The sequence below is a fragment of the Zeugodacus cucurbitae genome, chromosome 4, assembly GCF_028554725.1.
Source record: "Zeugodacus cucurbitae isolate PBARC_wt_2022May chromosome 4, idZeuCucr1.2, whole genome shotgun sequence".
In the NCBI taxonomy this organism is placed as follows: domain Eukaryota; kingdom Metazoa; phylum Arthropoda; class Insecta; order Diptera; family Tephritidae; genus Zeugodacus; species Zeugodacus cucurbitae.
Genome location: NC_071669.1, coordinates 66,481,701 through 66,504,855, shown reverse-complemented (window position 1 = coordinate 66,504,855; position 23,155 = coordinate 66,481,701). Strand labels below are relative to the sequence as shown.

The 23,155-nt window shown below is 34.2% G+C and overlaps 1 protein-coding gene across 3 annotated transcripts in view; it reads left to right on the top strand.

Moving 5' to 3' along the window:
* The window catches only part of Con (connectin), a 158,958-nt gene that overhangs the window by 94,230 nt on the left and 41,573 nt on the right, over nucleotides 1-23,155 (top strand). For all 3 annotated transcript variants that reach the window (XM_029041027.2, XM_011188225.3, XM_011188233.3), the window contains exon 3: nucleotides 18,869-20,063. In XM_029041027.2, coding sequence (XP_028896860.2) covers nucleotides 19,113-20,063 — 951 coding nt within the window. In that variant the 5' untranslated portion in view covers nucleotides 18,869-19,112. The remainder of the gene's footprint in view (nucleotides 1-18,868; nucleotides 20,064-23,155) is intronic.

Sequence of the window (23,155 nt, the reverse complement as noted above, 5' to 3'; positions counted from 1 at the left end):
CCATTTTACGGCAATTTCCACAGCCAATTTTATTCGTGACAACAACAACAACAATAATGCCAACTTCAACGAAAACAACGAAGTGCTACACCACCTTTCTCTCACTCGACTCACCCCACCACACCCCACTCCAGCGACATTTTACTAGCATTCACTTTCACATTTAATGTACGCATTAAATTATTCAGAAAAACGTAAATCTGTGATTTTAATGGGTTCTAGTACCTCCGCACTTGCCACATGCCGCCGTTGCGGCCCTTTGTAGCATAACTGTCAACATAAAATCGAAATATTTCAGAAACTTATGCAAACAAGCAGTCCATAAAATCTAGTATTTATACATATAAAAATACACAAATATACAATATATGTGTAGCGCCAGTGTACAATTGAAGCGTGAAAGCAATCACACATACCTACACCCACTTTCATGGCGGACGTGCCCCTCAACGGCGTCGGAGCTCAGCTCATCAAAAATTGATGAAGAAATGGCTGTAAAACACAGCAGATAGACCTCAAAAACAAACAGAACGATAATTGTATTAGAAATATGCGTATTCGGACAATTATTTATGTAATTTTGTCACAGCAACATGACGCTTTTGTTATACTCTGCCCATTAGTTGGAGTTGTTGTTATTACTTTTGTATATCATTCATGCGGCGGAAGTATTTGTATCGAAATGAAAGCTTTTTGTGTGCCGTAAAACAGAGACATAATAACTTTTTGTCTGTCCCAAGCAGTAGAATTGATGAAATTATGGTATATTAAAAGGACACAGTGATTGTGGCTACGCAATGGATAGTAGAGATATTTTTTGGTAATTTGTAGAAATATACAGACATATGTGATTTTCAAAAAAACAGACTAAGGGAATTGTACTTTGAAAATATAAATAATTGTTTTTAAGTCATGGTTACTAGATGTGTAGCATAATGCTGAGCAGTGGCAACCCTTTCCAAAAATATTTTTATAACGAATTCTCAAAAAGTTGAAGATATAGATATTTGCGCATTATTATTATTAAATCTTCATTTATTTTTATTTAACTTAATTGTATTAAAAAAAATTGCGAAGAACTCGAACAGCCACTTTTCACAAGGCTCTTTTGAGTTCAACTTTACATCGCCATGGACAGGAACAGGTGGTAATCACTTGGCGCTATTTCCTGGCTATATTGCGTCGCCAGTCACCATCCGCTTCGAAAATGGGTCGAGTACGTTCCGTTTCAGCAGCATATCGCAATCGTTGATTCGGTCCAGAAGGTTTTTTGGGGTCAAATCATGCGGCACACAAACATCAAGCTGTTTTGTGTATCCAGCCTTCTACAGATAGTTTAAAATGGTTTGATGACTAACCCCCATCTCTTGGGCGATATCACGAGATGCCACATGCCGGTCTGACTCGATGTTTTCCATGATTTGATCGGAATTCGTTCGCAGTTTGAAGTGATAGAGTACCATCCCCCAAAACACCATCAATCTCACGGAACGTGTCTCTAGCGGATTTGTCTTTAACGAAGGAAAACTTTAAAATAGCTCGAATTTCGGTGTTACTGAACTCCATGTTTACACGTCTATAACTGTTGAACGCAAAATTCAAACTAATCATGCAAAGCGTCGTTGTATGTCAGGATCTTTCAAAGATGTATAGTATTGCCAGATACGAGCTCTGTGGCGCTTTAATTTTACCAGTGTTCTACAACAGTCAACTAAAAATTAAAAAATAAATAATCATACAAGTATTTTTTCTCCACCTTTTTGCCTTTGATGACTTCACTGAATGAAGTTAATTTAATATTCTCGACATTTTACATGCTCAAAGTGACTGCATGGCGTGAAATCGGTTAAAAATGGGGATGTTTCGCCGTGCATGCATATTTAACCCCTTGAAAACTTAAGAACTGTCAAAGAGAATACACACACACTAGTAATTGTGTGCAGTAAATGAGGAAATTATGTGGGTGTTAACTACAAGCGTATAAGTCATACAACATTTATACCGTCATAATTTACTAAAAAATGCACACACTTCTGTAGGTTAATGTGTATGCGCCGCGGCGCTTTTGAACTGGTACTTACGCAAATTGGTCAAAGAGCGACGGGCACATAGGCGGCAACGGCAATAGAAGTAAAAGCCTTCCATATGCTCACTCATATCCTTACAAATGTAGATATGTTTGTATATTTGCATGCTAATATGAAAACTCAACAAATGCACAGCAGGGTCAATGGCATGGCACAACGGCGTGTAAGCGTACTAATGTAAGCAAATTTAGTGTTGTTAAACTTAGAGAGAAGAGATTACTTCAACTGTGAATAATAAGCGAATTGCGTAAAAATTTGAATAGAATATTAACTAATCCCGAAATATTAGAATTACGGGATTTGATTTCGGGATTCACGAACAAAATTTTATTAGTCAAAATTTCGAAGTGTCAAATTTAGTCAAAATATTACCCAATCCCGAAATTTCGGGATTCGATTTCGGTATTTACGAATTAAATTTTTTTACTGATGCACTTAATAACTAATTTTCAAAATATCAAATTTAGTCAAAATGTTAACTAATCCCGAAATATCGGGATTCGATTTCGGGATTCAGAAAATTTTGCTCACATGAGTAATATTAACTAAAATTCAAAAAGTATAAGCGCGCGGATTTATTATCGCATGTGAAGAAAGTGCGCTAAATGCGACGCCATGTGGGCGTGTGAAGAGCATTAGACAGCGCGTGCGCGGATGCAGTGGCAGTAGTCGGATCGCATCCCTACGGAATAACATGTCATAATTTAATATTAAATACAAACACCAGCACATTTACGTCAATTACAGGGTGCGTGCGTTTGTGCATATGCCACTTAATAGGTACATTTACATACTCACAGACAGACAGACAGACATAAATGCGTTTGAATATTAACGCATGTGTAATAATGTGGACACAGCGCGAGTGCCGTTAAATTTGGTTTTGGTAATGGATGAAGTAATTGCATTATTTATTTACTGACTTTTCTGTTTTTCTCTTCAATTGTTGTTGTTGTTGTAATAATAATATTAGTAATGTAATTTTTTCCTTCACGACAACGCCCGCTTGCCTCACAGCCGACATTAGTGCGTGGGCGTTGACATTTTAACGCCCACCACTAAGCGTAATGTTCTTCAAAAAGTTTTTCGGTATTTTTCCTGTATATTAAATATTTAATGACATGCCGACGCATGTATGTGCCTGTGTGCGTGTGTTGTTGTTGCTTCATTCATTTATTCATGCACTCAATTGCTCATGAACGCTTCATTACAGCTTTTATTCTACAACAATTATGTAATGTGCAGCAGCGATAGCAGATAATATGAATAACAACAATAACAACAAAAACAAGCTTAAAAGCCATAGTTAAACAGCGCGCAATTCCTTCCGGCATTGTTATTATTTCCACATCGCTGACACACCGCGCTGCTGCAATAGTGTGGCTAGTCGCACTTAAAGTATTGTTGTCTGTGTAAGCTTATTGTGTTATTGCGTTAGCAACATTTTCAGCAAAATATTATCTACATTGATCACCGCCGCCGATTGTGACTCCCAATCAGCTGAAGAGTGGGCGGTGTACAATTAGCATACCGTTAGTTGAATGCAAGCGAAGAGTTGGCGCAGTTAAATACATGACTGCTGCACATTATAACGGTAGTGGATTTTTAATTGTTTAATGGCAGTCATTGACTTTTAGAGGTTTTTGCCATCAACGCCATCACTAATAAACGCTATTATTAAGACATAAAACTACGAAAATGCTCATTATTTAATGGTATTTATGGTAGAGGCCACATATGCGTTTACTGAGTCTACAATATTACCAACGCTTATGGAGTAGCGGGAAAAAATGTTTAATATGATCGAATTGAGTTTCTTTACTAAAAATCTGTTAAGTTTCTATTTTCAATTAAATATAATATAGTTTGGTTGAGCTACATACCAAACTTTTGTTTTCGAAAAAAAAACTATTAAATTAATTAATGCATAATTATCATCTAGAATATGCAGATTCAGATTAATATATTCTAAAAATGTTCGAAAATTAATTCGAAAATAATTAAATAAAAAGGCATGGACCCTATATTTTATATTCATAACTTTTTCGAACTTGTACTTTTTTTATTTACTCTGCAAAAAAATTCAATTTTCGAAATTCGAATTCGAATTTTCGAAACCCGAATTTTCGAAATCCGAAATATTCGAAATCCGAATTTTCGAAAAAAAAATTTATTGCATTAGTTTTGTCAAGTTTTAGAGAGTAGCAACAACTGGTATAAACTGGCATAAACTTGCATAATGAAATCAAGATAGGCAGCAAGTGACTTTGGTACTGAAGAGGATTATGCCATATTAGAGTTTCTTTAAATATTCTAGGAAACTTTACGAGCGTAGCTATGAAGTGGCGAATCGAAGATAGATTCATGGTTCAAGCCACGATCGTGCCTATTTGCATTACATTTTCAACAACTCGATCTTTAGCTTCAGTAAAAACTTAAATTTTAAATAATAAAGTCAAAAGGGAAAAAAAACAAAATATCAAATAAAAAATCTTTAAAATTTAATTTTCACATAAACAGATGACCCCAATACCTGTCACTTGCGCTCACTTTAATACCACTGCAAATCCATTAACGAGATACACATAAATAAATTAAGCTCCCCCATATGCTTGCTCCGTTATAAACACATAAATGCTTATACATATACAGTTATATTACCACTCACGAAGTCATCATTAATTTCCATCAACTGGACCGTATTTGCGCTGCATAATGTGACTTGCCACACACACGCATATCTCCATATGTTTGTACATACACTTGTACACTTTAATGCAAGCAAGAATTTATGTTTTAAGAAGAAAAAAATATCATTTCAATTAATTGAGCGTAAATTGCAAATAATTAAACAATGCGAAAGTCTCTTAATGCAGGCAATAACGATAGAGAACGGTGAAGTGATATGCATATATGTTTCATATATGTATATATAAATGGAATTATGTTTGTATGTGTAGTAGAAATTGCTAGCATTAGAGAGGAACGGTTTTTGAACAAAATTTTCGAAAATTCGGATTTCGAAAATTCAAATTTCGGATTTCGAAATTTGTCATTTTTTTGCAGAGTAAATAAACCATGAAATATTAAAAAAGTACAACTTCGAAAAATTTATGAATACTAAATATAGGGTCCATGCCTTTTTATTTAATTCTTTTCGAATTAATTTTCGAATGTTTTAAGAATATATTAATCTGCATATTCTAGAAAATAATTAGGCATTAATCAATTTTATATTTTTTTTTTTCGAAAACAAAAGTTTGGTATTTAGCTCAGCTAAACTATATTATATGTAATTGAAAATATAAACATAAAAGATTTAAGTAAAGAAACTCAATGCGATCAAATTTAACATTTTTATTCCTTCCGTTCCGTCCTTGATTGACTGTATATATATTTTTGCACAAACATTTTCTTCCAGCATTGCATTAAGTCCCAGCATTAATATTACATTTAAAATTGCGGTTAATAAGAATTAATGACAGAAAAATTTTAAATGGTCATCGCTGACTTACACACGATTAAGTTGAATATTTTTATTTCGAACACATATTGTGGAGCATATGTATTTATATATACCTTATATGGATACATTTCATCAACTACAGCTGTCAACATAAATGCATATGCCAGCATATTATGACAACAAGAGCATTTGAGAGTCCACTTGAGTCTTTCTTTAAGAGTTTTAACACGCCTTCAATAAGCTCTTGAACTTTTTTCAGACAGTTTCTAACCTCAAAAACATATTAGGAGGTTTCGAATCAATTTAACACTTTCAACGCTCCAGAAACCATGAACAAAGTAAATTATCTCAAAAATAGAAAATATAAACCGTAGTATATACAATTATAAGTATAATAGTCACTCATTCTCCCACAAGCACTAGCAATTAAGGCATATTTGGCTTGCTTAAAATCTCATCATAACATGCACAACAAATTTTAGTGATACGATAATCACAGCAATATGCATAACTTTATAAGCTCAACTTTTGAGCGGCACAGCTTGGCTTATGCCATTTTTAATTCACCCTACTCAACCGACCATGCATCAACTCACTCACACAGGCACACAAACACATGCCGGAAATTCATACAGTTTCCGCTGTCTATTTAGAAGTTTATTTCACAACTATGCCGCCCTTTGAATTTCGAGTACATCGACAAGCCATCACAACCAACAGCATCAAAGCAAAGAAGTGTACAACCATCCATACAACCATACAAACATCCAACCAACCATCGACGGCTAATAGAGGCGCTGGTTGCAATTAATTATGCGCTTTTTAACTTTTCAAAAGTGTTGAATATATTTTATGCAAATTACCTCACTTAATTACAATCAAGTGCTCGTTGGCATTGGTGCATGCTCATACAAAGTACTACAAGTACATATAAAGTGTTCACACACGCACGCATTCACATACATATACACGCGTATGCTTTATTAGTCCTTGTGCGAGGCTTTGTTTGAATAGAAAGTGGCAGCGACGGAAGTGTGTTCGTGCGTATATGTGTGTGTGTTTATTGAGTGCTTAAATACTTGTGCTTATAATATTCATTGTTGACTGACTGAGTGCCTCGAAATTTTGTTATGCTTGCGTTTGGGTATTTTAACTCTATGATGCTTGGTGATGTCTCACAGTTATATAAATATATCATATTATAAATTGAGTAAATAATTAATTCATTTATTATGTTGTTATGAGTAACTGATGAAATTATGCTAAAATTCTAGAATTTTGACCATTTTTTTATTATGAAATTTTTATTCGGATAATTTTTCTAGCTTGATAATTTATAAAATGAGGTTATATGTTATTGAAATACGAAAAGAAGTTGGTTTTGAAGTTTAAATTGAAGAAAGATTTCACAATTAATCGACACTAACATTTAAAATTTCATAAACATTTAGACTTTAGTGATTCTTCTAGACCCCTTTTATACTTAGTTTGTACCGAAAACTTGATACCACATCACCTAAGCGCTCTTTAGCCTTCCAAGTAAAGAACATGGCATCCAAAAATAAATTAATTTTCATTTTAAAACTTAAATACTGCAATTTAAGCACTCTCCGAGGTTACGGATTCAGACTACTAACTTCAAGAAAGCCTACATAAAAGTTTCAAGGACGTTCCAACAATAAAATTCATCAAAATTTTCTAATCTATGTATGAGCTCGTTTCTAAAAAATATAAAAGCAAGGCTTAATGCCCCTAAAAATTTCTCCGCCGTTTTTTAAATAACGGTATATTTAAATAATTAAAACTTTAAATCAAAGCCAGTAAGAAAACAAGTTTCAGTGACGTATGCATAAGAAATCCATAGCTACGTAACTAAAGCTTTTTCCCCACAGGCTCGCACATGGACTTATACTCAAAAGCACGCATATGTATGTGAGTAGTCTTTGTAAACACACAGCATTGAAATACATATCATATTACGGTGACACATGTGTAACAGTTTTACTTTTCACCGTTACATGTTACTGGCATAAATAAATAAATAAATAAATAACGAATGGGTATGTGCGTCAGTATTTGAGGTAGTCATGAGCGAAGTGGGTTACTCTTGATAACGCTAATGTCATCTGAAGGCCAGGAGCAACATACATCGCTAAATACAATTTGATATAGAATATATATACATATATAAATAAAAATGTAATATATTCACCCCACCTATACAAAAGTTTTACAGATCTTGCGCTACATCACTGCTACAACCATAACAACAAACAATTTCAAACATTTTTATGCATATGTGTATGAATGTTTGTGTGCGTGCGTCACATTTAGATGCTTACATTGTTTGCATGGGAATCTCTAATGGTTACTACTGCCATATATTTGGCATGGTTATTAAAAATATAAATTTACATACAAATATACAAATGTAAATATGCGTACAGGCGGGAAGGACATGCTGATTTGAAGTCATGTGATTCATGTATCACATGACTTCAAATCAGCATCACAGTGTATACAATCACATGACTTCAAATCAGCATCACAGTGTATACATATGTATATTTGTGAGGTATCTGGGTGCTGAAATTTACGCGCATTTACATTTATATGCATGAAAGCATAAAAGACAAAAACAAAAAAAAAAACGCAGAAAAATTGAGCGTAGCATTTTTTCTTATTTAGCTCAATGCCTCTTTTTATGCGAATTTATTCCAATCAAAATCATAGCTTCGAATGAGTGCATATAAACAAATCACGTTTTATGCGCAAATCTATGCAATGCGAGTAGTTTAACAAGCAAAATTATGTGCATACTTGTATATATATAGGTATTTATATATAAAACTAAATACATTTAAAGGGTGGTTTTTTTTTAGAGATGTAGTAGTAGTATAATAATAATGGTCAAAGTATACTGAATAAAAATTTCGAATGCATGTCTTTACTTTGACAACTGATTTGACAGCTACTCTTCTAGTAATATTTATATCAGATTAAGGGTTACAAGGTTTTGTCGAGTAAAAAAGGCCTATTGTTTTAGTTAAGACCATAAACTCTTGCTTGAACGAAGGAAAAATAATAAATAATAATAATTAGAAATTTAGCAGACATTTTTCCAAAAAAATAAAAATTTCGGCCAAATTAGCTCGACATTCGTAAAATAGTTGTAATTGAAATAAGAAAAAATCATTCGTTCAAGCTTGAATAAATTGTATTTTGAACACCTGTGCAAAATTTCATCAAGATCGGTTGAGTAGTTTTCGAGAAAATTTGACAACCGACTTGGATCGACTTGAAAATGTAGGAGAATATTTTTCAGATGTAGAAATTAATAAGCAAAAAATAAAAAAAAGACTTTTTGAACCCACGAAACCCATGTAACACCTTGAACTTCTTGGTAGTTTGAAGATCGACATATGTTTGAGGCATAAGCTCTGTATTTAATAATTAACTAATTAGGTGTACTTAATGTAGGTAAATGTGATCGTCGGTATACTGCATACAGCAATAATGGATACAAATCGTTGCCTACATTTAGGCGCACAAACCAATGTTGAGAGAAAAAAGAGTTTCGAAAGAGCGAATTTTCATATCATTAATTCTAAAATCACACCTTCGTTCCATGTCTCTGAATTCTATGTTCTACAATACTACATGCAGATCGTTGCCTTCACTTTGGCGCAAAAATCTTAAGTTGATAAAAGAGATAAGGATTCTAAAGACCTAATTTTAATAGATTATTTCTGAAATCTTACTTATATTACCTGCGTTTTAGGGTAATGAATACTGTGTGCTCGAATGCTACATGCAAATCGTTGCCTACATTTAGGCACAATATTTAAAAGATGATAGAAAAAATTCTGTAACAGCAATAATGCCTTGAAATAGTTATCCGCCTTTAGGTACAATACATGAAAGTTGGTAAATAAGAACAAGGTATTCGAAAGGTCTAATAGAATCACCAATGGGACCTTTCGTTCTACGGTATTAAATTCTGCAAGCTATAATACTGCACACAAATCGTGGCCTACATTTTGGCTGAATAGTCAAAAGTTGATAAAAAAGATATGATAATTGTAGGGCTCAATTTAGTTAAAAAATTGTTTTCATCGACAATATTCTAACACTAAATATTGTACAATATACATATATGTGTTGGTAGCACTTCTTCTCTACAATTAAATATCACAGTTCCTTACAAGGTAAAAGCACCTAAAAAAAGCTCACTTTTATACAGAAAAGTAAATGTGATGTGTGTAAGCAAAAGCGAAATGAAATAATTTATTAAAAATTTTAAAGGCAAACAACAAATATTAAAGGTACACTCACATACAAGCACAAACAATTACACACACGAGCAGCATATCACTTTCACCACCTACGAAAAGCACGACGAGCAAATAGTTGCACAGACGAAAGGCAGCACTCAAAATTTTCTTGCAACGGTCTATAAACTTCAGACAATATGAAGAGTAGCTATTATTTACTTACTACACAGTGTAATAAACTTTTCGTGCTGAACTTCTACACACACACACACTCATGCTTAGGGAGGCTTTTATTTACGGCTGTGTGTGTGTGTGTGCACGAAAGTAAATAAATAAGTATGCAGACATTTGCTGTCTATGCATATGAGTAGCGACATGTATTTAATTTTATTGTTTTTGTTGTTGTTGTTGTGCCTTTTGTATATTCATAGGTGCTGGTGCGGTATCATCTGCTTGAAATTGTTTTATCAAGAAATATGCAAAGAATTTGGAAAGGTCACATGCAAACACACTCAGCACTGAGACAAAATGAAACTGAAGCGTAGAACTTTGACTGCCAATAACAGCAGCTGCATTATAGGCACCTTTTGTTAGATCAACTTTTTTCTACACTTTTTTTATACACAACTTCAAACGGCAATACGCCAGACGGTGCTTGAGTCTAACCAGCTGCACGGTAACTCAATGCTTTTGAGTGAGTCTGCTTGTGGATGTCTGTGTGTGTGTGAGTGTCTAATGGTCTGATGTGGCACCTTAGTGCACTCTTGCTATATTCAAGTGTATATATATGTATAATATATATATATATCTATGTATATTAATATTTGTATGCATGTTTATGTGCCACCCTGTATATGCCATTGTTCAAGTGTTAGTATATTTATTTATATTACAGCTGTCATTGTCAGAATTTATGGAAATTGCAAAAATATTTGCCAAACAATTTTCTACAAAATAAAAGCACATATTTCATTCGCAAAAAACAATAACAACCAAAATCATGCCAACAAGGTGAAAATAAAAACAAATTGAATAAACCAGCGAGTGCAAGTGACGGTGTGTGTGTGTGTGTATGTGAGTGCTGCGCAAACTTTGGCTGGCATACCGTACAGTATATGCTCATATTTATAAGATATGCCTTCTAAGTAAATCTGCTAGCAAAATATTCATACAATCTGACTGGCTCAGCGTCGAGAAGTTTGCACCTGAATTCTTCTCTACTTCTCCCGTTGAAAAGCGATAAGCTTAGGGGGGAGGGGACAAAGAAGGGGTTAAGAACTTTTGCATTGACAACAGTGTGAATTATAAACATATATTTATATATATACAACACATATGAATTCGCTTATCTGAAAGTGTGCCGCAGATGCTGCCCGCCGTGGCAGTCACCAGCTCTGGTGCGCATCTTCCACTGTGTTTGTGTTGTCTGGCTGGCACGGGAGTTGACAGCAATTGGCGGGGTAGTGATTTACCTGAGTTTTGTGCAAGATATCGAATTATATGCTGTTGCCACAGGCATACGTGCGCGCTCACACACACACACACACACACACTTGATTTAGTTTGTTTTCTTATTTGTTATAAGCACAAAATAACTTTTCAACTAAGAACTCCAATAAACAAATACTTTGAATTGAATTTCTTTCACTTTCGCCATATAGAAACTTGTGCGCTTCATAAATCACTACGCGGTGATCTCTTGGTGATATGAAAATTATTAAAATAAATCAAATAAGGATGGAATATATGTGAATTTTTGAAATTTTGACAGAAAATTAAATTTGGATTACAAAATTTATGATTCAACTGATTTGAAGGAGTTACCAATTTAAGCTTGCTGTAACATAAATGTGTACTTTATAAATAGATATTTATCTCATATTCGAAAGATCTGGTGAAGTTTGAAATTAAATGTCGAAAATTTCGAAAAATAACTTCTAAAAAAACAACTAAGGAATGGCTATGTTCGGGTGTCACCGAACATTGTATACTCTCGCAATTTATTTATTTAATTTTATTAATAAAACAAAAAATGTTACCCACATATTCGGCATATACATATGTATATGATATAAAGTCCATTGAAAGTTTGAAAACCCCAATATTAAGTATATGAGAGATAGGGGAAGTTATGACCGATATCACTAATTTTTAGCACGGAGACATATTATAAAAAGAATGATGTTCTCTCTGAATTTCTTCAAAATATCTGAGATACTTACCTATATTTTCGGTATAAAATTTGTTAGAAGCACTGAGCTCCTCATGTTCGATATATAGGGTCTTGAAAACTTATGGACCAATGTCGGCGATTTTTAGAAGGGCGATGCCACTCTTTAAATGCAGTATTTTTGCAAAGTTCTGTTTCGATATCTTCACTAGTAAAGTAAACAATTCAGATCGACTTCAAAGTTCTGGTATATGGGAAGTAGGCGTGATTGTGAACCGATTTGGACTATTTTCACAACATATGATTGGGAATCTAGGAAGATATTATGAACCGACTTTCATTGAAATTGGACGAGTAGTTTCGGAGGTATGGTTTAAGTGGATGGAACCTCGTCCATTTAAAATTTTGTATACCATTTTGAGTGCAGCTCTTTTATACCATATTTATAATGAAATTTAAGGTTTCCGGTGGTTTTCCTTGCTGAATTAAAGCATTTTTATTAGCAACTTTGTTTCGAGAGTATAAAATATGCGTTTCTCTGCCGAAGAGGACTTCAGAAGTTATTGATTTTAACAAATAATCTAACCAGCGTTAGAGTATATCATATTTCGTAGTCCCTATATCCTCATCCTAGGAAGGGAGAGGCTATGAGACTTCAAATTACATGTAAAAATTTCAAAAAGTATTTAAATTCAGTACGACTCCAAACCCATCATCTCAATACAGTCACTCAGCACGGTCGTACCATAAAATCGTTCATTCCGATGAAGAGTTCAACACATAACAAAATAACGTCACTTTTTGCTATATATATATATATATATAGATATATAGGATTTTTCGTAAAATGAGGGTTTTCGTAAAATAATACATCCTTTTGATTTCAAGTTATATGTTTAATTTTTTTCTGTGTGGCAGCTCTAGTGAAAATAAATTAAATCAGACTTTTAGCGAAACTTAAAAAAAAATGAAATTATTTTTGGTTAATATATAATATAACATATTCTTTAAATGTTTACTTTCGAAATAGGTGGCATCGTTGCTTAAAATATTCATAAACAACTTACACTACTCAGGATTAATATGTAATATCACAACCTTCATATTAAGCGTATAACATTGCAGACACATAAGTAGACACACACATATATGCATCCACAAGAGTAATTGCTAAACAATGAAGCAATGAACTCAATGTCAAATAAACATAATTTGATGTTGTTGTAATTTATTATATTTTTTCCATTACGATTTTGTTTCTTTTGCACCAAAGCCCATTGAAACAGTTGAATTGAAATGAATTGAATTGCATGACAGCTCAGCGATTTATTACAAATCGCCTGCCATAACTAACTGTCACGACTGTCAGCCCGCCGGGTGCCTCATAAGCTATGACGTCTAACCGTCAGCGTCTGGCGGCGTGCGTACAGCTCGACTCGCCTAAATGTTGCACTGTGCGTGGCTGCCGTGTGACAAAATAAATCCCATGGCGGCGGCTAAGTTTTGCTGGCAGCAGACTAACGCAACGCGCCATACAATATTCATAAATTACAAAAACAAAAAATAACAACAAACAGCTGACAGAAAAAAAACCAGCAGCAAAAAAGGGCAGCAAAGCGCCGTTATATGCGTAAATTTGTATGCGTGTGTGGCGCTCCTCAGGCTGACTGTGTCATTATGATTGATGATGATGCACACTTGGCTTTATTTCATGCGCAGCTCAACCATAGATCCCGACCAGCCATCAACGACATCATCATCGTCATCGCACACTCATCAGCGGCGGTGGTGACGGCGGCTTCAGCGCACATCACACACGCACACATGCACCCAAGCAAGCGCCGGTACATGTGTATGGCGCACCACATGAGTAGCTACAACAATAACCAACAGTGAGGCAACAACAACCAGCGATGGAAAGATGATGAACTGTTTGCTGTTTGCGCACAGCTTTGATGTGTCAAAAGCTTCAACCACAACAACAGCAACAACAACTTCGGCAGTAGCAGCAGTGGCAGTAGATAGCAACAGCTGTGATGTTGCGGCAACAATGTTGCATATATACAGCTGCTGCCACTGTACGCTGTGGTTGATGTTGCTGACACGTTGTTGTTGTTGTTGCGTTTTGTCATCTATTTTATTACGTGTTTTTTGCTGGGTTTTGTTTTGACTGTGCTGACAGTAACTGTTGGCGAAATCCGTCCGCCTGACAACATTCAAGCCAGGCACATGCATATGCATATGTCTACACATGTGTGTACCCGTATATGGAATATTTGGGAAATCATTTTCTGTGTGTGTGCGTGTGTTTTAACCGTTCATCTGCCGGTTATGTCTATCCCTTCATCTATTTCAGCTCACTGTCTACTCTCTGCGATGACTCCGTTAGTCAGCCTCTGTCAGTCAGTCAGCAAGGCTGTCCGTGCGTCGTCTGTCGGGCTGTCTGTTCGCACTTTAAGGTTTGCCACAGCGGAAGTGTCACCATTTGTCAAATGGCAAAAATTGAAAACAATTTCCATGCAGATTACTCATACGCCACAGTGTGCCGAACTTAAGCACAAGCCGAACCACGCACACAGACACTCCCTTCATACATGTGTACACACTAAATATTTATGGACCAACAGGATATGCGTGCCTGTCAGCAAAATGTTTCGATATGCTTGCATATGTTTCGGCAGCTCTCAGACACGCACACACCCTTACTCGAATACACACACATTTCGTTGTAAGTGTGTGTTTACAAAGGTTTTGCTCAATGTGCTTAGGCAATTTGTAATGCCGGTTTTGGTCTTTAGGCAGATTTTCGTTGTATTTCTTTGGTATTAGGCCTTCAGTTCGGAAGTCGCTTTTATAAATAAAGCAATTTCCCTTGAAGTTTCAATAAATGAAATCAAAGCAATCAACAATTTTGCGTTTATCCTTGGTAAAGACCATGATTGAATGTTAAACGTTTCAAGCTCAAGCACAAATATGTTTGCTTTTGGGCGCACAAAAATGGCTTCACGCTTGGCGTGCAGAAGCGTGTATGCGGCGTGGATGAAGAAATTTAAGCTTAAAGCTTAAGACAAACAAAGCATGTGGAAGTCAAAGCAGCTTTTTTAAAGCTTAATAAGTTATATAAAATGCATAAAACTGGTGGAAAATGGAATGGGTCTGAAAAATAGCAGTGGAGAAGAGTTTTTAATGCATTTTTAGCTATATCTGTTCATAGTTAATAACGAAATTTTTCTAGACTTAATTTTAATTTTAATTTTAATTTTAATTTTAATTTTAATTTTAATTTTAATTTTAATTTTAATTTTAATTTTAATTTTAATTTTAATTTTAATTTTAATTTTAATTTTAATTTTAATTTTAATTTTAATTTTAATTTTAATTTTAATTTTAATTTTAATTTTAATTTTAATTTTAATTTTAATTTTAATTTTAATTTTAATTTTAATTTTAATTTTAATTTTAATTTTAATTTTAATTTTAATTTTAATTTTAATTTTAATTTTAATTTTAATTTTAATTTTAATTTTAATTTTAATTTTAATTTTAATTTTAATTTTAATTTTAATTTTAATTTTAATTTTAATTTTAATTTTAATTTTAATTTTAATTTTAATTTTAATTTTAATTTTAATTTTAATTTTAATTTTAATTTTAATTTTAATTTTAATTTTTTTAATTTTTTTAATTTTTTTAATCAAATTATATAAATTAAAAAAGAAATAAACACATTAATTTACCAAACGTTCAAATTCATTTCCGCACTAAATTCAATATCATATTAAGTTAAGACTACATACTAGCACCCATTTGGCAATAATAAACTCGCTTATGAATCAAGAAGTATATGCGACTTCATAAAAAGTATTAAACTCTTGAGAGTTCTGCATTGATTTGCAAAGCTGCAAAACTCTTTTCCACAACACCCTAGCTGGATGACAAGCAGGAATTATCGATAGTAAAAACCCGTATTTGTCGTACAAATATAGATATACATACGTATATGAAAATAAATTCAACGTCAATTACTCATCGCTCCATATGCATGGCATACGACTTTTGACTTCGCCAGCCATAAACGAAAGTATGTTACACTTTCAGCACTCTCCAATGTTTATGAGAATAGTTCTTAAGTATTGCCCTAGTAGATATATGTATGTGTGTATATGCAAAATTTTATGACAACAGTTAGATATGTCACTCGTTGCAACTACTGGGCGAGTATTTATGTACTAAACTAGTATGTAGCTGCATATTTGCTTTGTATTGTGCGACATTATGTTGTGCAAAAGTTTAATCGAAATCATTGAAGAAAGACAAATTGCTTTTCGCTGCAGTTTCCTAAGTCATGCTGAGCACAACACAAGTAGGTGACACATACATACATACACTTTTCATATCCATGAACACATACTATATATACACATTGAACTGTGTGCTGAAGATAATGCAAAGGATTGCTGGAACTTATGAGCCAGACGTATGTATACGAGTATAAGTTTATGCTATACCATGTTGTCCATATGTATATTTGAAGACTTGTGTACTCATAGCTCATAGCGTTAGCAATCTGTAGTTTTACTCTGCTTTGGCTCATAAAATTGGAATGGTTGTATGTGTTTGAGTTTTGTCTTTGCTGTTAAAAGTCTTGCAGAATCTTAAATGATTCGATAGCAGTTACATATATGCCTCTGTGAATACTCAAAAGAACGCTATAATTAAAGTTTCCTCACCCTAAAAATGGAACCAGTCTCCTCTTGTATCCAAATGTAAAACTTAGCCACATATAAAGCTGATTTTGAACTAGTTACCGGTGCAAAATGGACTACTACTGCAATCAGTTTGCAATTTATTCCACTTTTATATTTATGAATACCACTTTGCACTGGTGCATGTACATACGCATGAAATATGAAAAAGAAAAAATAAGATTCACCTTATAAGCATAGTAACTCCAACAGTTTGCTTACTCACCTATATATATGTAGGTGCATGCACACAACAATAAACACATATGTGCTCATATGTATGCAAATAATCTGTTACGTTTCAATATCCTTTTGTCACTCTGCTTTCTGACTTTAATATTTTATCTATCTCTGCTTCTTTCACATACAAACAGACATAACAGACACAACAGATTATTGTGGACTTTCGCTGTCATATTTGCATTGTGCATCTTTGTGCTTCAAATAAAGCTTTTGTTTTTCGAGCTTTGCTTGGATTCTTTTGGAAATATACAAAATTGAAAAATATTTGCTAGTGTTTTTCATATGAGAAATAGTAATAAATCAAACACACATATATATTTTTGAATATTTGGAAAAATATATTAATATATTATATGGTAGATGTTAATATATTATTTATGATGTGACGCCAATGATTTTGATGCAAGTCTATCAAGCCAAATTAATAAAAAAATAAAAAAAAAATTATATTATAAAAATATAAAAAAAAAATTTTTCATTTTTTTTAAATGTCCAAATACATAAAATTTAAATAAAGAATTACTTTTTTTCAGTTTTTCAGAATTTCAAAAATATAAAATTAAAACAAAATTTTATTTTTATCCAAAAATTTTATGCAATATAAAAATTTGCTTTTTTTTAATTTCCAAAAACAAAAATTAGTAATTATTTTTTCAGAATTTCCAAATAAATAAAATATAATAAAAATTTCCTTTTTTAATTTTCAAAAAAAAAAATTTACAATTAACAATTTTTTTTTCAGCTTTTCATAATTTCCAAAATATAAAATAAAAAAAAATTAAAAAAATTTGAAAATTTTATGCTATATAAAAATATACTTTTTTTTTAATTTTCAAAAAAAAAATTAGTACATTTTTCAAAATTTCCAAAATATATAATCACAACTTAATTTTTATTTTTTTGAAAGTCCAAATATTTTTTGCGTCATAAAATATGTATATACATACCCACAATAAATTTCCTTCTCTCGTTTTTTTTCCTTGTTTCGTTAATTCGTTTAATTCTTTTTTTTTTTTGTTATTTCTCACAATGCCATTATTGTTGCACTCTTACTCGTGCTGTTGTTATAATTTATGAGTGTCATAAATCTATGAAAAAGGAAACAATTTTAAGCAATTTAAAAAAGAACACAAACGACGAGCACAAAGCAAACAAAGTTAAAGTGCAAGGGGGGGCACAAAGTGGGCGACGGGCATCAGGCAGCCAAATGAACGAAAAAGCAACAAAAACAAAAAAAAAATATACACAAAATAAAGCAAAATGGCACTGTAGTTGGAGTAGCAAAGCGAAATCAGCGATTGTGTTGTTGTATTCTTCGACTTTCACACTGCAATGCAACACCAACACACACAGCGGACAGTGGCCATAAAATAAATAAAAGTTATGTTGCAAATAAATACAATTGTGAGCTTTTTAAATAAAATTGCAGGCTTTATTGTAACAAGCGGGTGGTGAATGACACTTAGTTGGCGGGGTGATGTTCATACTACATACTAGTGTGGGTGGAGGGTAGAGTAGACCATCTCGTTGACACTGTCTGTGTCTAGTTATGACTGTAAGTCAAGTGTTATGCGCTGAACGTTATGGTTGATATGTTGCTGGACAGACTTCTCTACTTATAAATAGTAGTTTTATCAGTAATAATGTATAAGGCTTACAGTGGTTGCCACTAAGTGAAATTAGTTGTCTTCTTTGTGATTTAATGCTATGAAACAATATTTTTTGCTTATCAAGAATCATTCGAGTAAAGGAAACAATAACAAGCAAGGATAAAAATAATTTAAATATGTTAATATTTCAAATGAAACACTTATAAACAAAAACAACAACAATAATAACACCACAAATTAATAATATTTTATTCTTCTTAATTCTATTTGCAGCTTAACAGCTAGAGCTTAAACGATTTTTCGCATTCGACGAACTTATTTATATAAAAGAAGCAAATAAGGAAGGAGCAGAAAAGAAGTAGAGCCGATCAATCATTTAAACAACCAACCCACCTAAAAACCCACTTAAGATTAACTTAAGCTAATACCTATACCAAACAAACGCGCTCCACTCTTTCGTCGGAAACTAAACAATACATACATTCGACGAACACCCCACAAAGCAACCAACAACAAAATGTGGCCGTCTAACTGTCAACGGCGCATACTGCTCGCCATCACGCTCGTCTACGTTGCCTGTCTCATTGCACCCGCAGCGGCGCGTTCGCGTGACAAAGAAGGACGCCGACGTAGCGATCGCCTCTCCGCCGCCTCTTCCACCTCCGCCTCATCCACCTACTATGCCAGCAGCGGCAGCGTGAACAGCAACTATGCGAGCATGCCGTCCTCGGCCACCAGCTCATACACGGGTCCCATGGACACGACCGGTTTTTGTGTGCGTCGTCGCGATATGAAACTCATGTGCTATTGCACACCCGATGAGAATCATGTGCCCGTGCTGAAGGCGGAGTGTTGGGTCTTCTCCGATATCTTGCCACAGAATGATACAACTTGGACGCGTTTCTTTCAACAGAAACGTTTGCGTGAATTGAAATTTGTCATACAGAATCATGGACGCCTGGATTATATACCAACGATGGTGTTTGAATCACTGAAGAATTTGACCAGCATTAATATTGAGTACTCACAAGTGGATGTGGTGAAGAGTAATGCTTTTGCCAATCTACCATATTTGGAACGCATCATCTTGACTAATAATCATATAGCGGCTTTGGCTCAGGACGCTTTCGCTAATCATATACGCTTGCGTGAGTTGAATTTGGAGCATAATCAGATATTTGAGATCGATCGTCATGCTTTCCACAACCTACCACAATGCGAACGACTTCTATTGAACAACAACAATATCTCGAACTTGCATGACAGTCTCTTTGTGGAGATGCCTCACTTGGTGTATTTGAATTTGGCGCATAATCAGATATCGGTGCTGACCAGCGACATCTTCAAAGGTCTGGGCAATTTGAATGAGCTTAAGCTGTCGCATAATAATATCAATTTCATTGGCGATACGGTGTTTGCTGAGTTGTGGATCTTGTCGGAATTGGAATTGGATGACAACAAAATTGAGGTTAGTTATTATGGTATATAGTATGAATAAAATTAATCGTTCACATGAACAATCGAATAGCTTACTCTTAATTGTAGAAATGTTTTTAGAAAGAGCTTTCCTTTTTTGTATAATTTCACTTACTCATTCTTGAATTTAAGTGCTGCCAAAAATTAATAATACAATTTTTTGAGATAATATTTCAAAATGTTTTAAAAAGCTTCAAAAGCTTTTAAAAGTTGAAGCAAAAGCTTCGAAGCCATTTTAAAAACTGATTAAATTCCTGTTCGTGGGCGAATGTAAAAGCATTTTAAGCAATTTAGAAGCTTTCAAAAAAGAGCTTTAAAAAGAGCATTTTCAAAACGTAAGTTTTTAAGAGCTTTATGAATTAATATTTTTTTTAATATGAACGGTGTTTTTTCGTCTAGATGCAAGCATTTTATCATCTATTCTTAAGCATATAGTATGCACATATATCCATCTAAAATGTATAAAATACTTTTCCGAGGGTGAGGAAAATACAAATTGCAGACGCAACCACGACTGAAAGCGTCACACATAAATATGTGTCAGCTCTCTAACACTTCACAGCACAGTAGTGGATCAAGTACATCAAGTAGCGGCATAAGTGCACACACACACACCAGCTCACACAAGCTACAATCGTTTGTCAAGTGCAACTTCTTGTTGCTTATACGCACTGGTGCGCCCAGACTTTGCAAGGATGTCTGTCTGGCGGGTTTTGTTTCAACTAAATTGCACAGCTGGTTAATGCTCTCTTCATGTTTTATGAAAATAAATGGAATTGTTATTTTTTGTTTTTAATTTCTAATAATAGAAATTATATAAATAATGTTGTGGGATATATTACTTTGAAAAGACAATGAAATATAGGTTATGCAGAAGAGGAAGAAATATAAATTATAATACTATTATTATATATTAATCAATTATATAGACGGCATATAAGAACGTTCTTTATTAGACTTCTGATTACCATTTTTATAGATATAACGTAATTTCCATACGCAATTCCCGTGTAGTACCCTTTTTATTATCATTATCGCCCCCACTCCTCCAGAGAAGCAATAACAAGCCTATATAAATAAATAAGCAATCCACTACATTACCTACTTGTGCGAACATCAAGCCATACATATAAAATGAATGTTAAGTGAAGAAATGCGCCAGCGTTAATGTGGGTTAGACATGCCACCTGACAGTTAATAAAGACCAGCGAACATCACTTGCTGCGCCAACATGCCGTTACTTGCATACTTTAACGGTTATGTCCGGTAAAAATAGATGAGTCAGTTCATGTCCAGAGTTAATCAGGAAATAATTAGTTCACATTAAAAATGCCTTAACGGCTAAAAGAGACTTGAATAGAATGCCAAAAATGGCCGTTCTGGGTATATACTGCGTTCAGTGAATGAGTGCGCGAGCGAGTGAGTGATTAAGTTACTTAACAGCTTTGTTTGGCTGAAATTAAAGCAGAAATAAAAGGCGAAAATTTACACTTTTGGCCAGCAATTAAATAATTTAATGACCGTCAGACGTGCGCTTTGTGTGCGCCAAAGCTCGTAAATGGCTATGAAGTGAGTGGTAATTTCATGCCAACCTAACCGTTTAGACAGCCACATGGACTCAAGAGTGGTCATATAACGGGTGATTTTTTTGAGGTTAGGATTTTCATGCATTAGTATTTGACAGATCACGTAGGATTTCAGACATGGTGTCAAAGAGAAAGATGCTCAGTATGCTTTGACATTTCATCATGAATAGACTTACTAACGAGCAACGCTTGCAAATCATTGAATTTTATTACCAAAATCAGTGTTCGGTTCGAAATGTGTTTCGCGCTTTACGTCCGATTTATGGTCTACATAATCGACCAAGTGAGCAAACAATTAATGCGATTGTGACCAAGTTTCGCACTCAGTTTACTTTATTGGACATTAAACCAACCACACGAATGCGTACAGTGCGTACAGAAGAGAATATTGCGTCTGTTTCTGAGAGTGTGGCTGAAGACCGTGAAATGTCGATTCGTCGCCGTTCGCAGCAATTGGGTTTGTGTTATTCGACCACATGGAAGATTTTACGCAAAGATCTTGGTGTAAAACCGTATAAAATACAGCTCGTGCAAGAACTGAAGCCGAACGATCTGCCACAACGTCGAATTTTCAGTGAATGGGCCCTAGAAAAGTTGGTAGAAAATCCGCTTTTTTATCGACAAATTTTGTTCAGCGATGAGGCTCATTTCTGGTTGAATGGCTACGTAAATAAGCAAAATTGCCGCATTTGGGGTGAAGAGCAACCAGAAGCCGTTCAAGAACTGCCCATGCATCCCGAAAAATGCACTGTTTGGTGTGGTTTGTACGCTGGTGGAATCATTGGACCGTATTTTTTCAAAGATGCTGTTGGACGCAACGTTACGGTGAATGGCGATCGCTATCGTTCGATGCTAACAAACTTTTTGTTGCCAAAAATGGAAGAACTGAACTTGGTTGACATGTGGTTTCAACAAGATGGCGCTACATGCCAACCAGCTCGCGATTCTATGGCCATTTTGAGGGAAAACTTCGGAGAACAATTCATCTCAAGAAATGGACCCGTAAGTTGGCCACCAAGATCATGCGATTTAACGCCTTTAGACTATTTTTTGTGGGGCTACGTCAAGTCTAAAGTCTACAGAAATAAGCCAGCAACTATTCCAGCTTTGGAAGACAACATTTCCGAAGAAATTCGGGCTATTCCGGCCGAAATGCTCGAAAAAGTTGCCCAAAATTGGACTTTCCGAATGGACCACCTAAGACGCAGCCGCGGTCAACATTTAAATGAAATTATCTTCAAAAAGTAAATGTCATGAACCAATCTAACGTTTCAAATAAAGAACCGATGAGATTTTGCAAATTTTATGCGTTTTTTTTTTTTTAAAGTTATCAAGCTCTTAAAAAATCACCCTTTACTTACACACACATACATATAGGCGTTAAGCCACTAATACACACGTTTCTGCTTGTGTATATGCATTACGAGGAGTGGTTATAACTTTTTATTACCCGAAAATATTAGTTTTTACGCTTTATTAATTAAGTATCATAAACGTA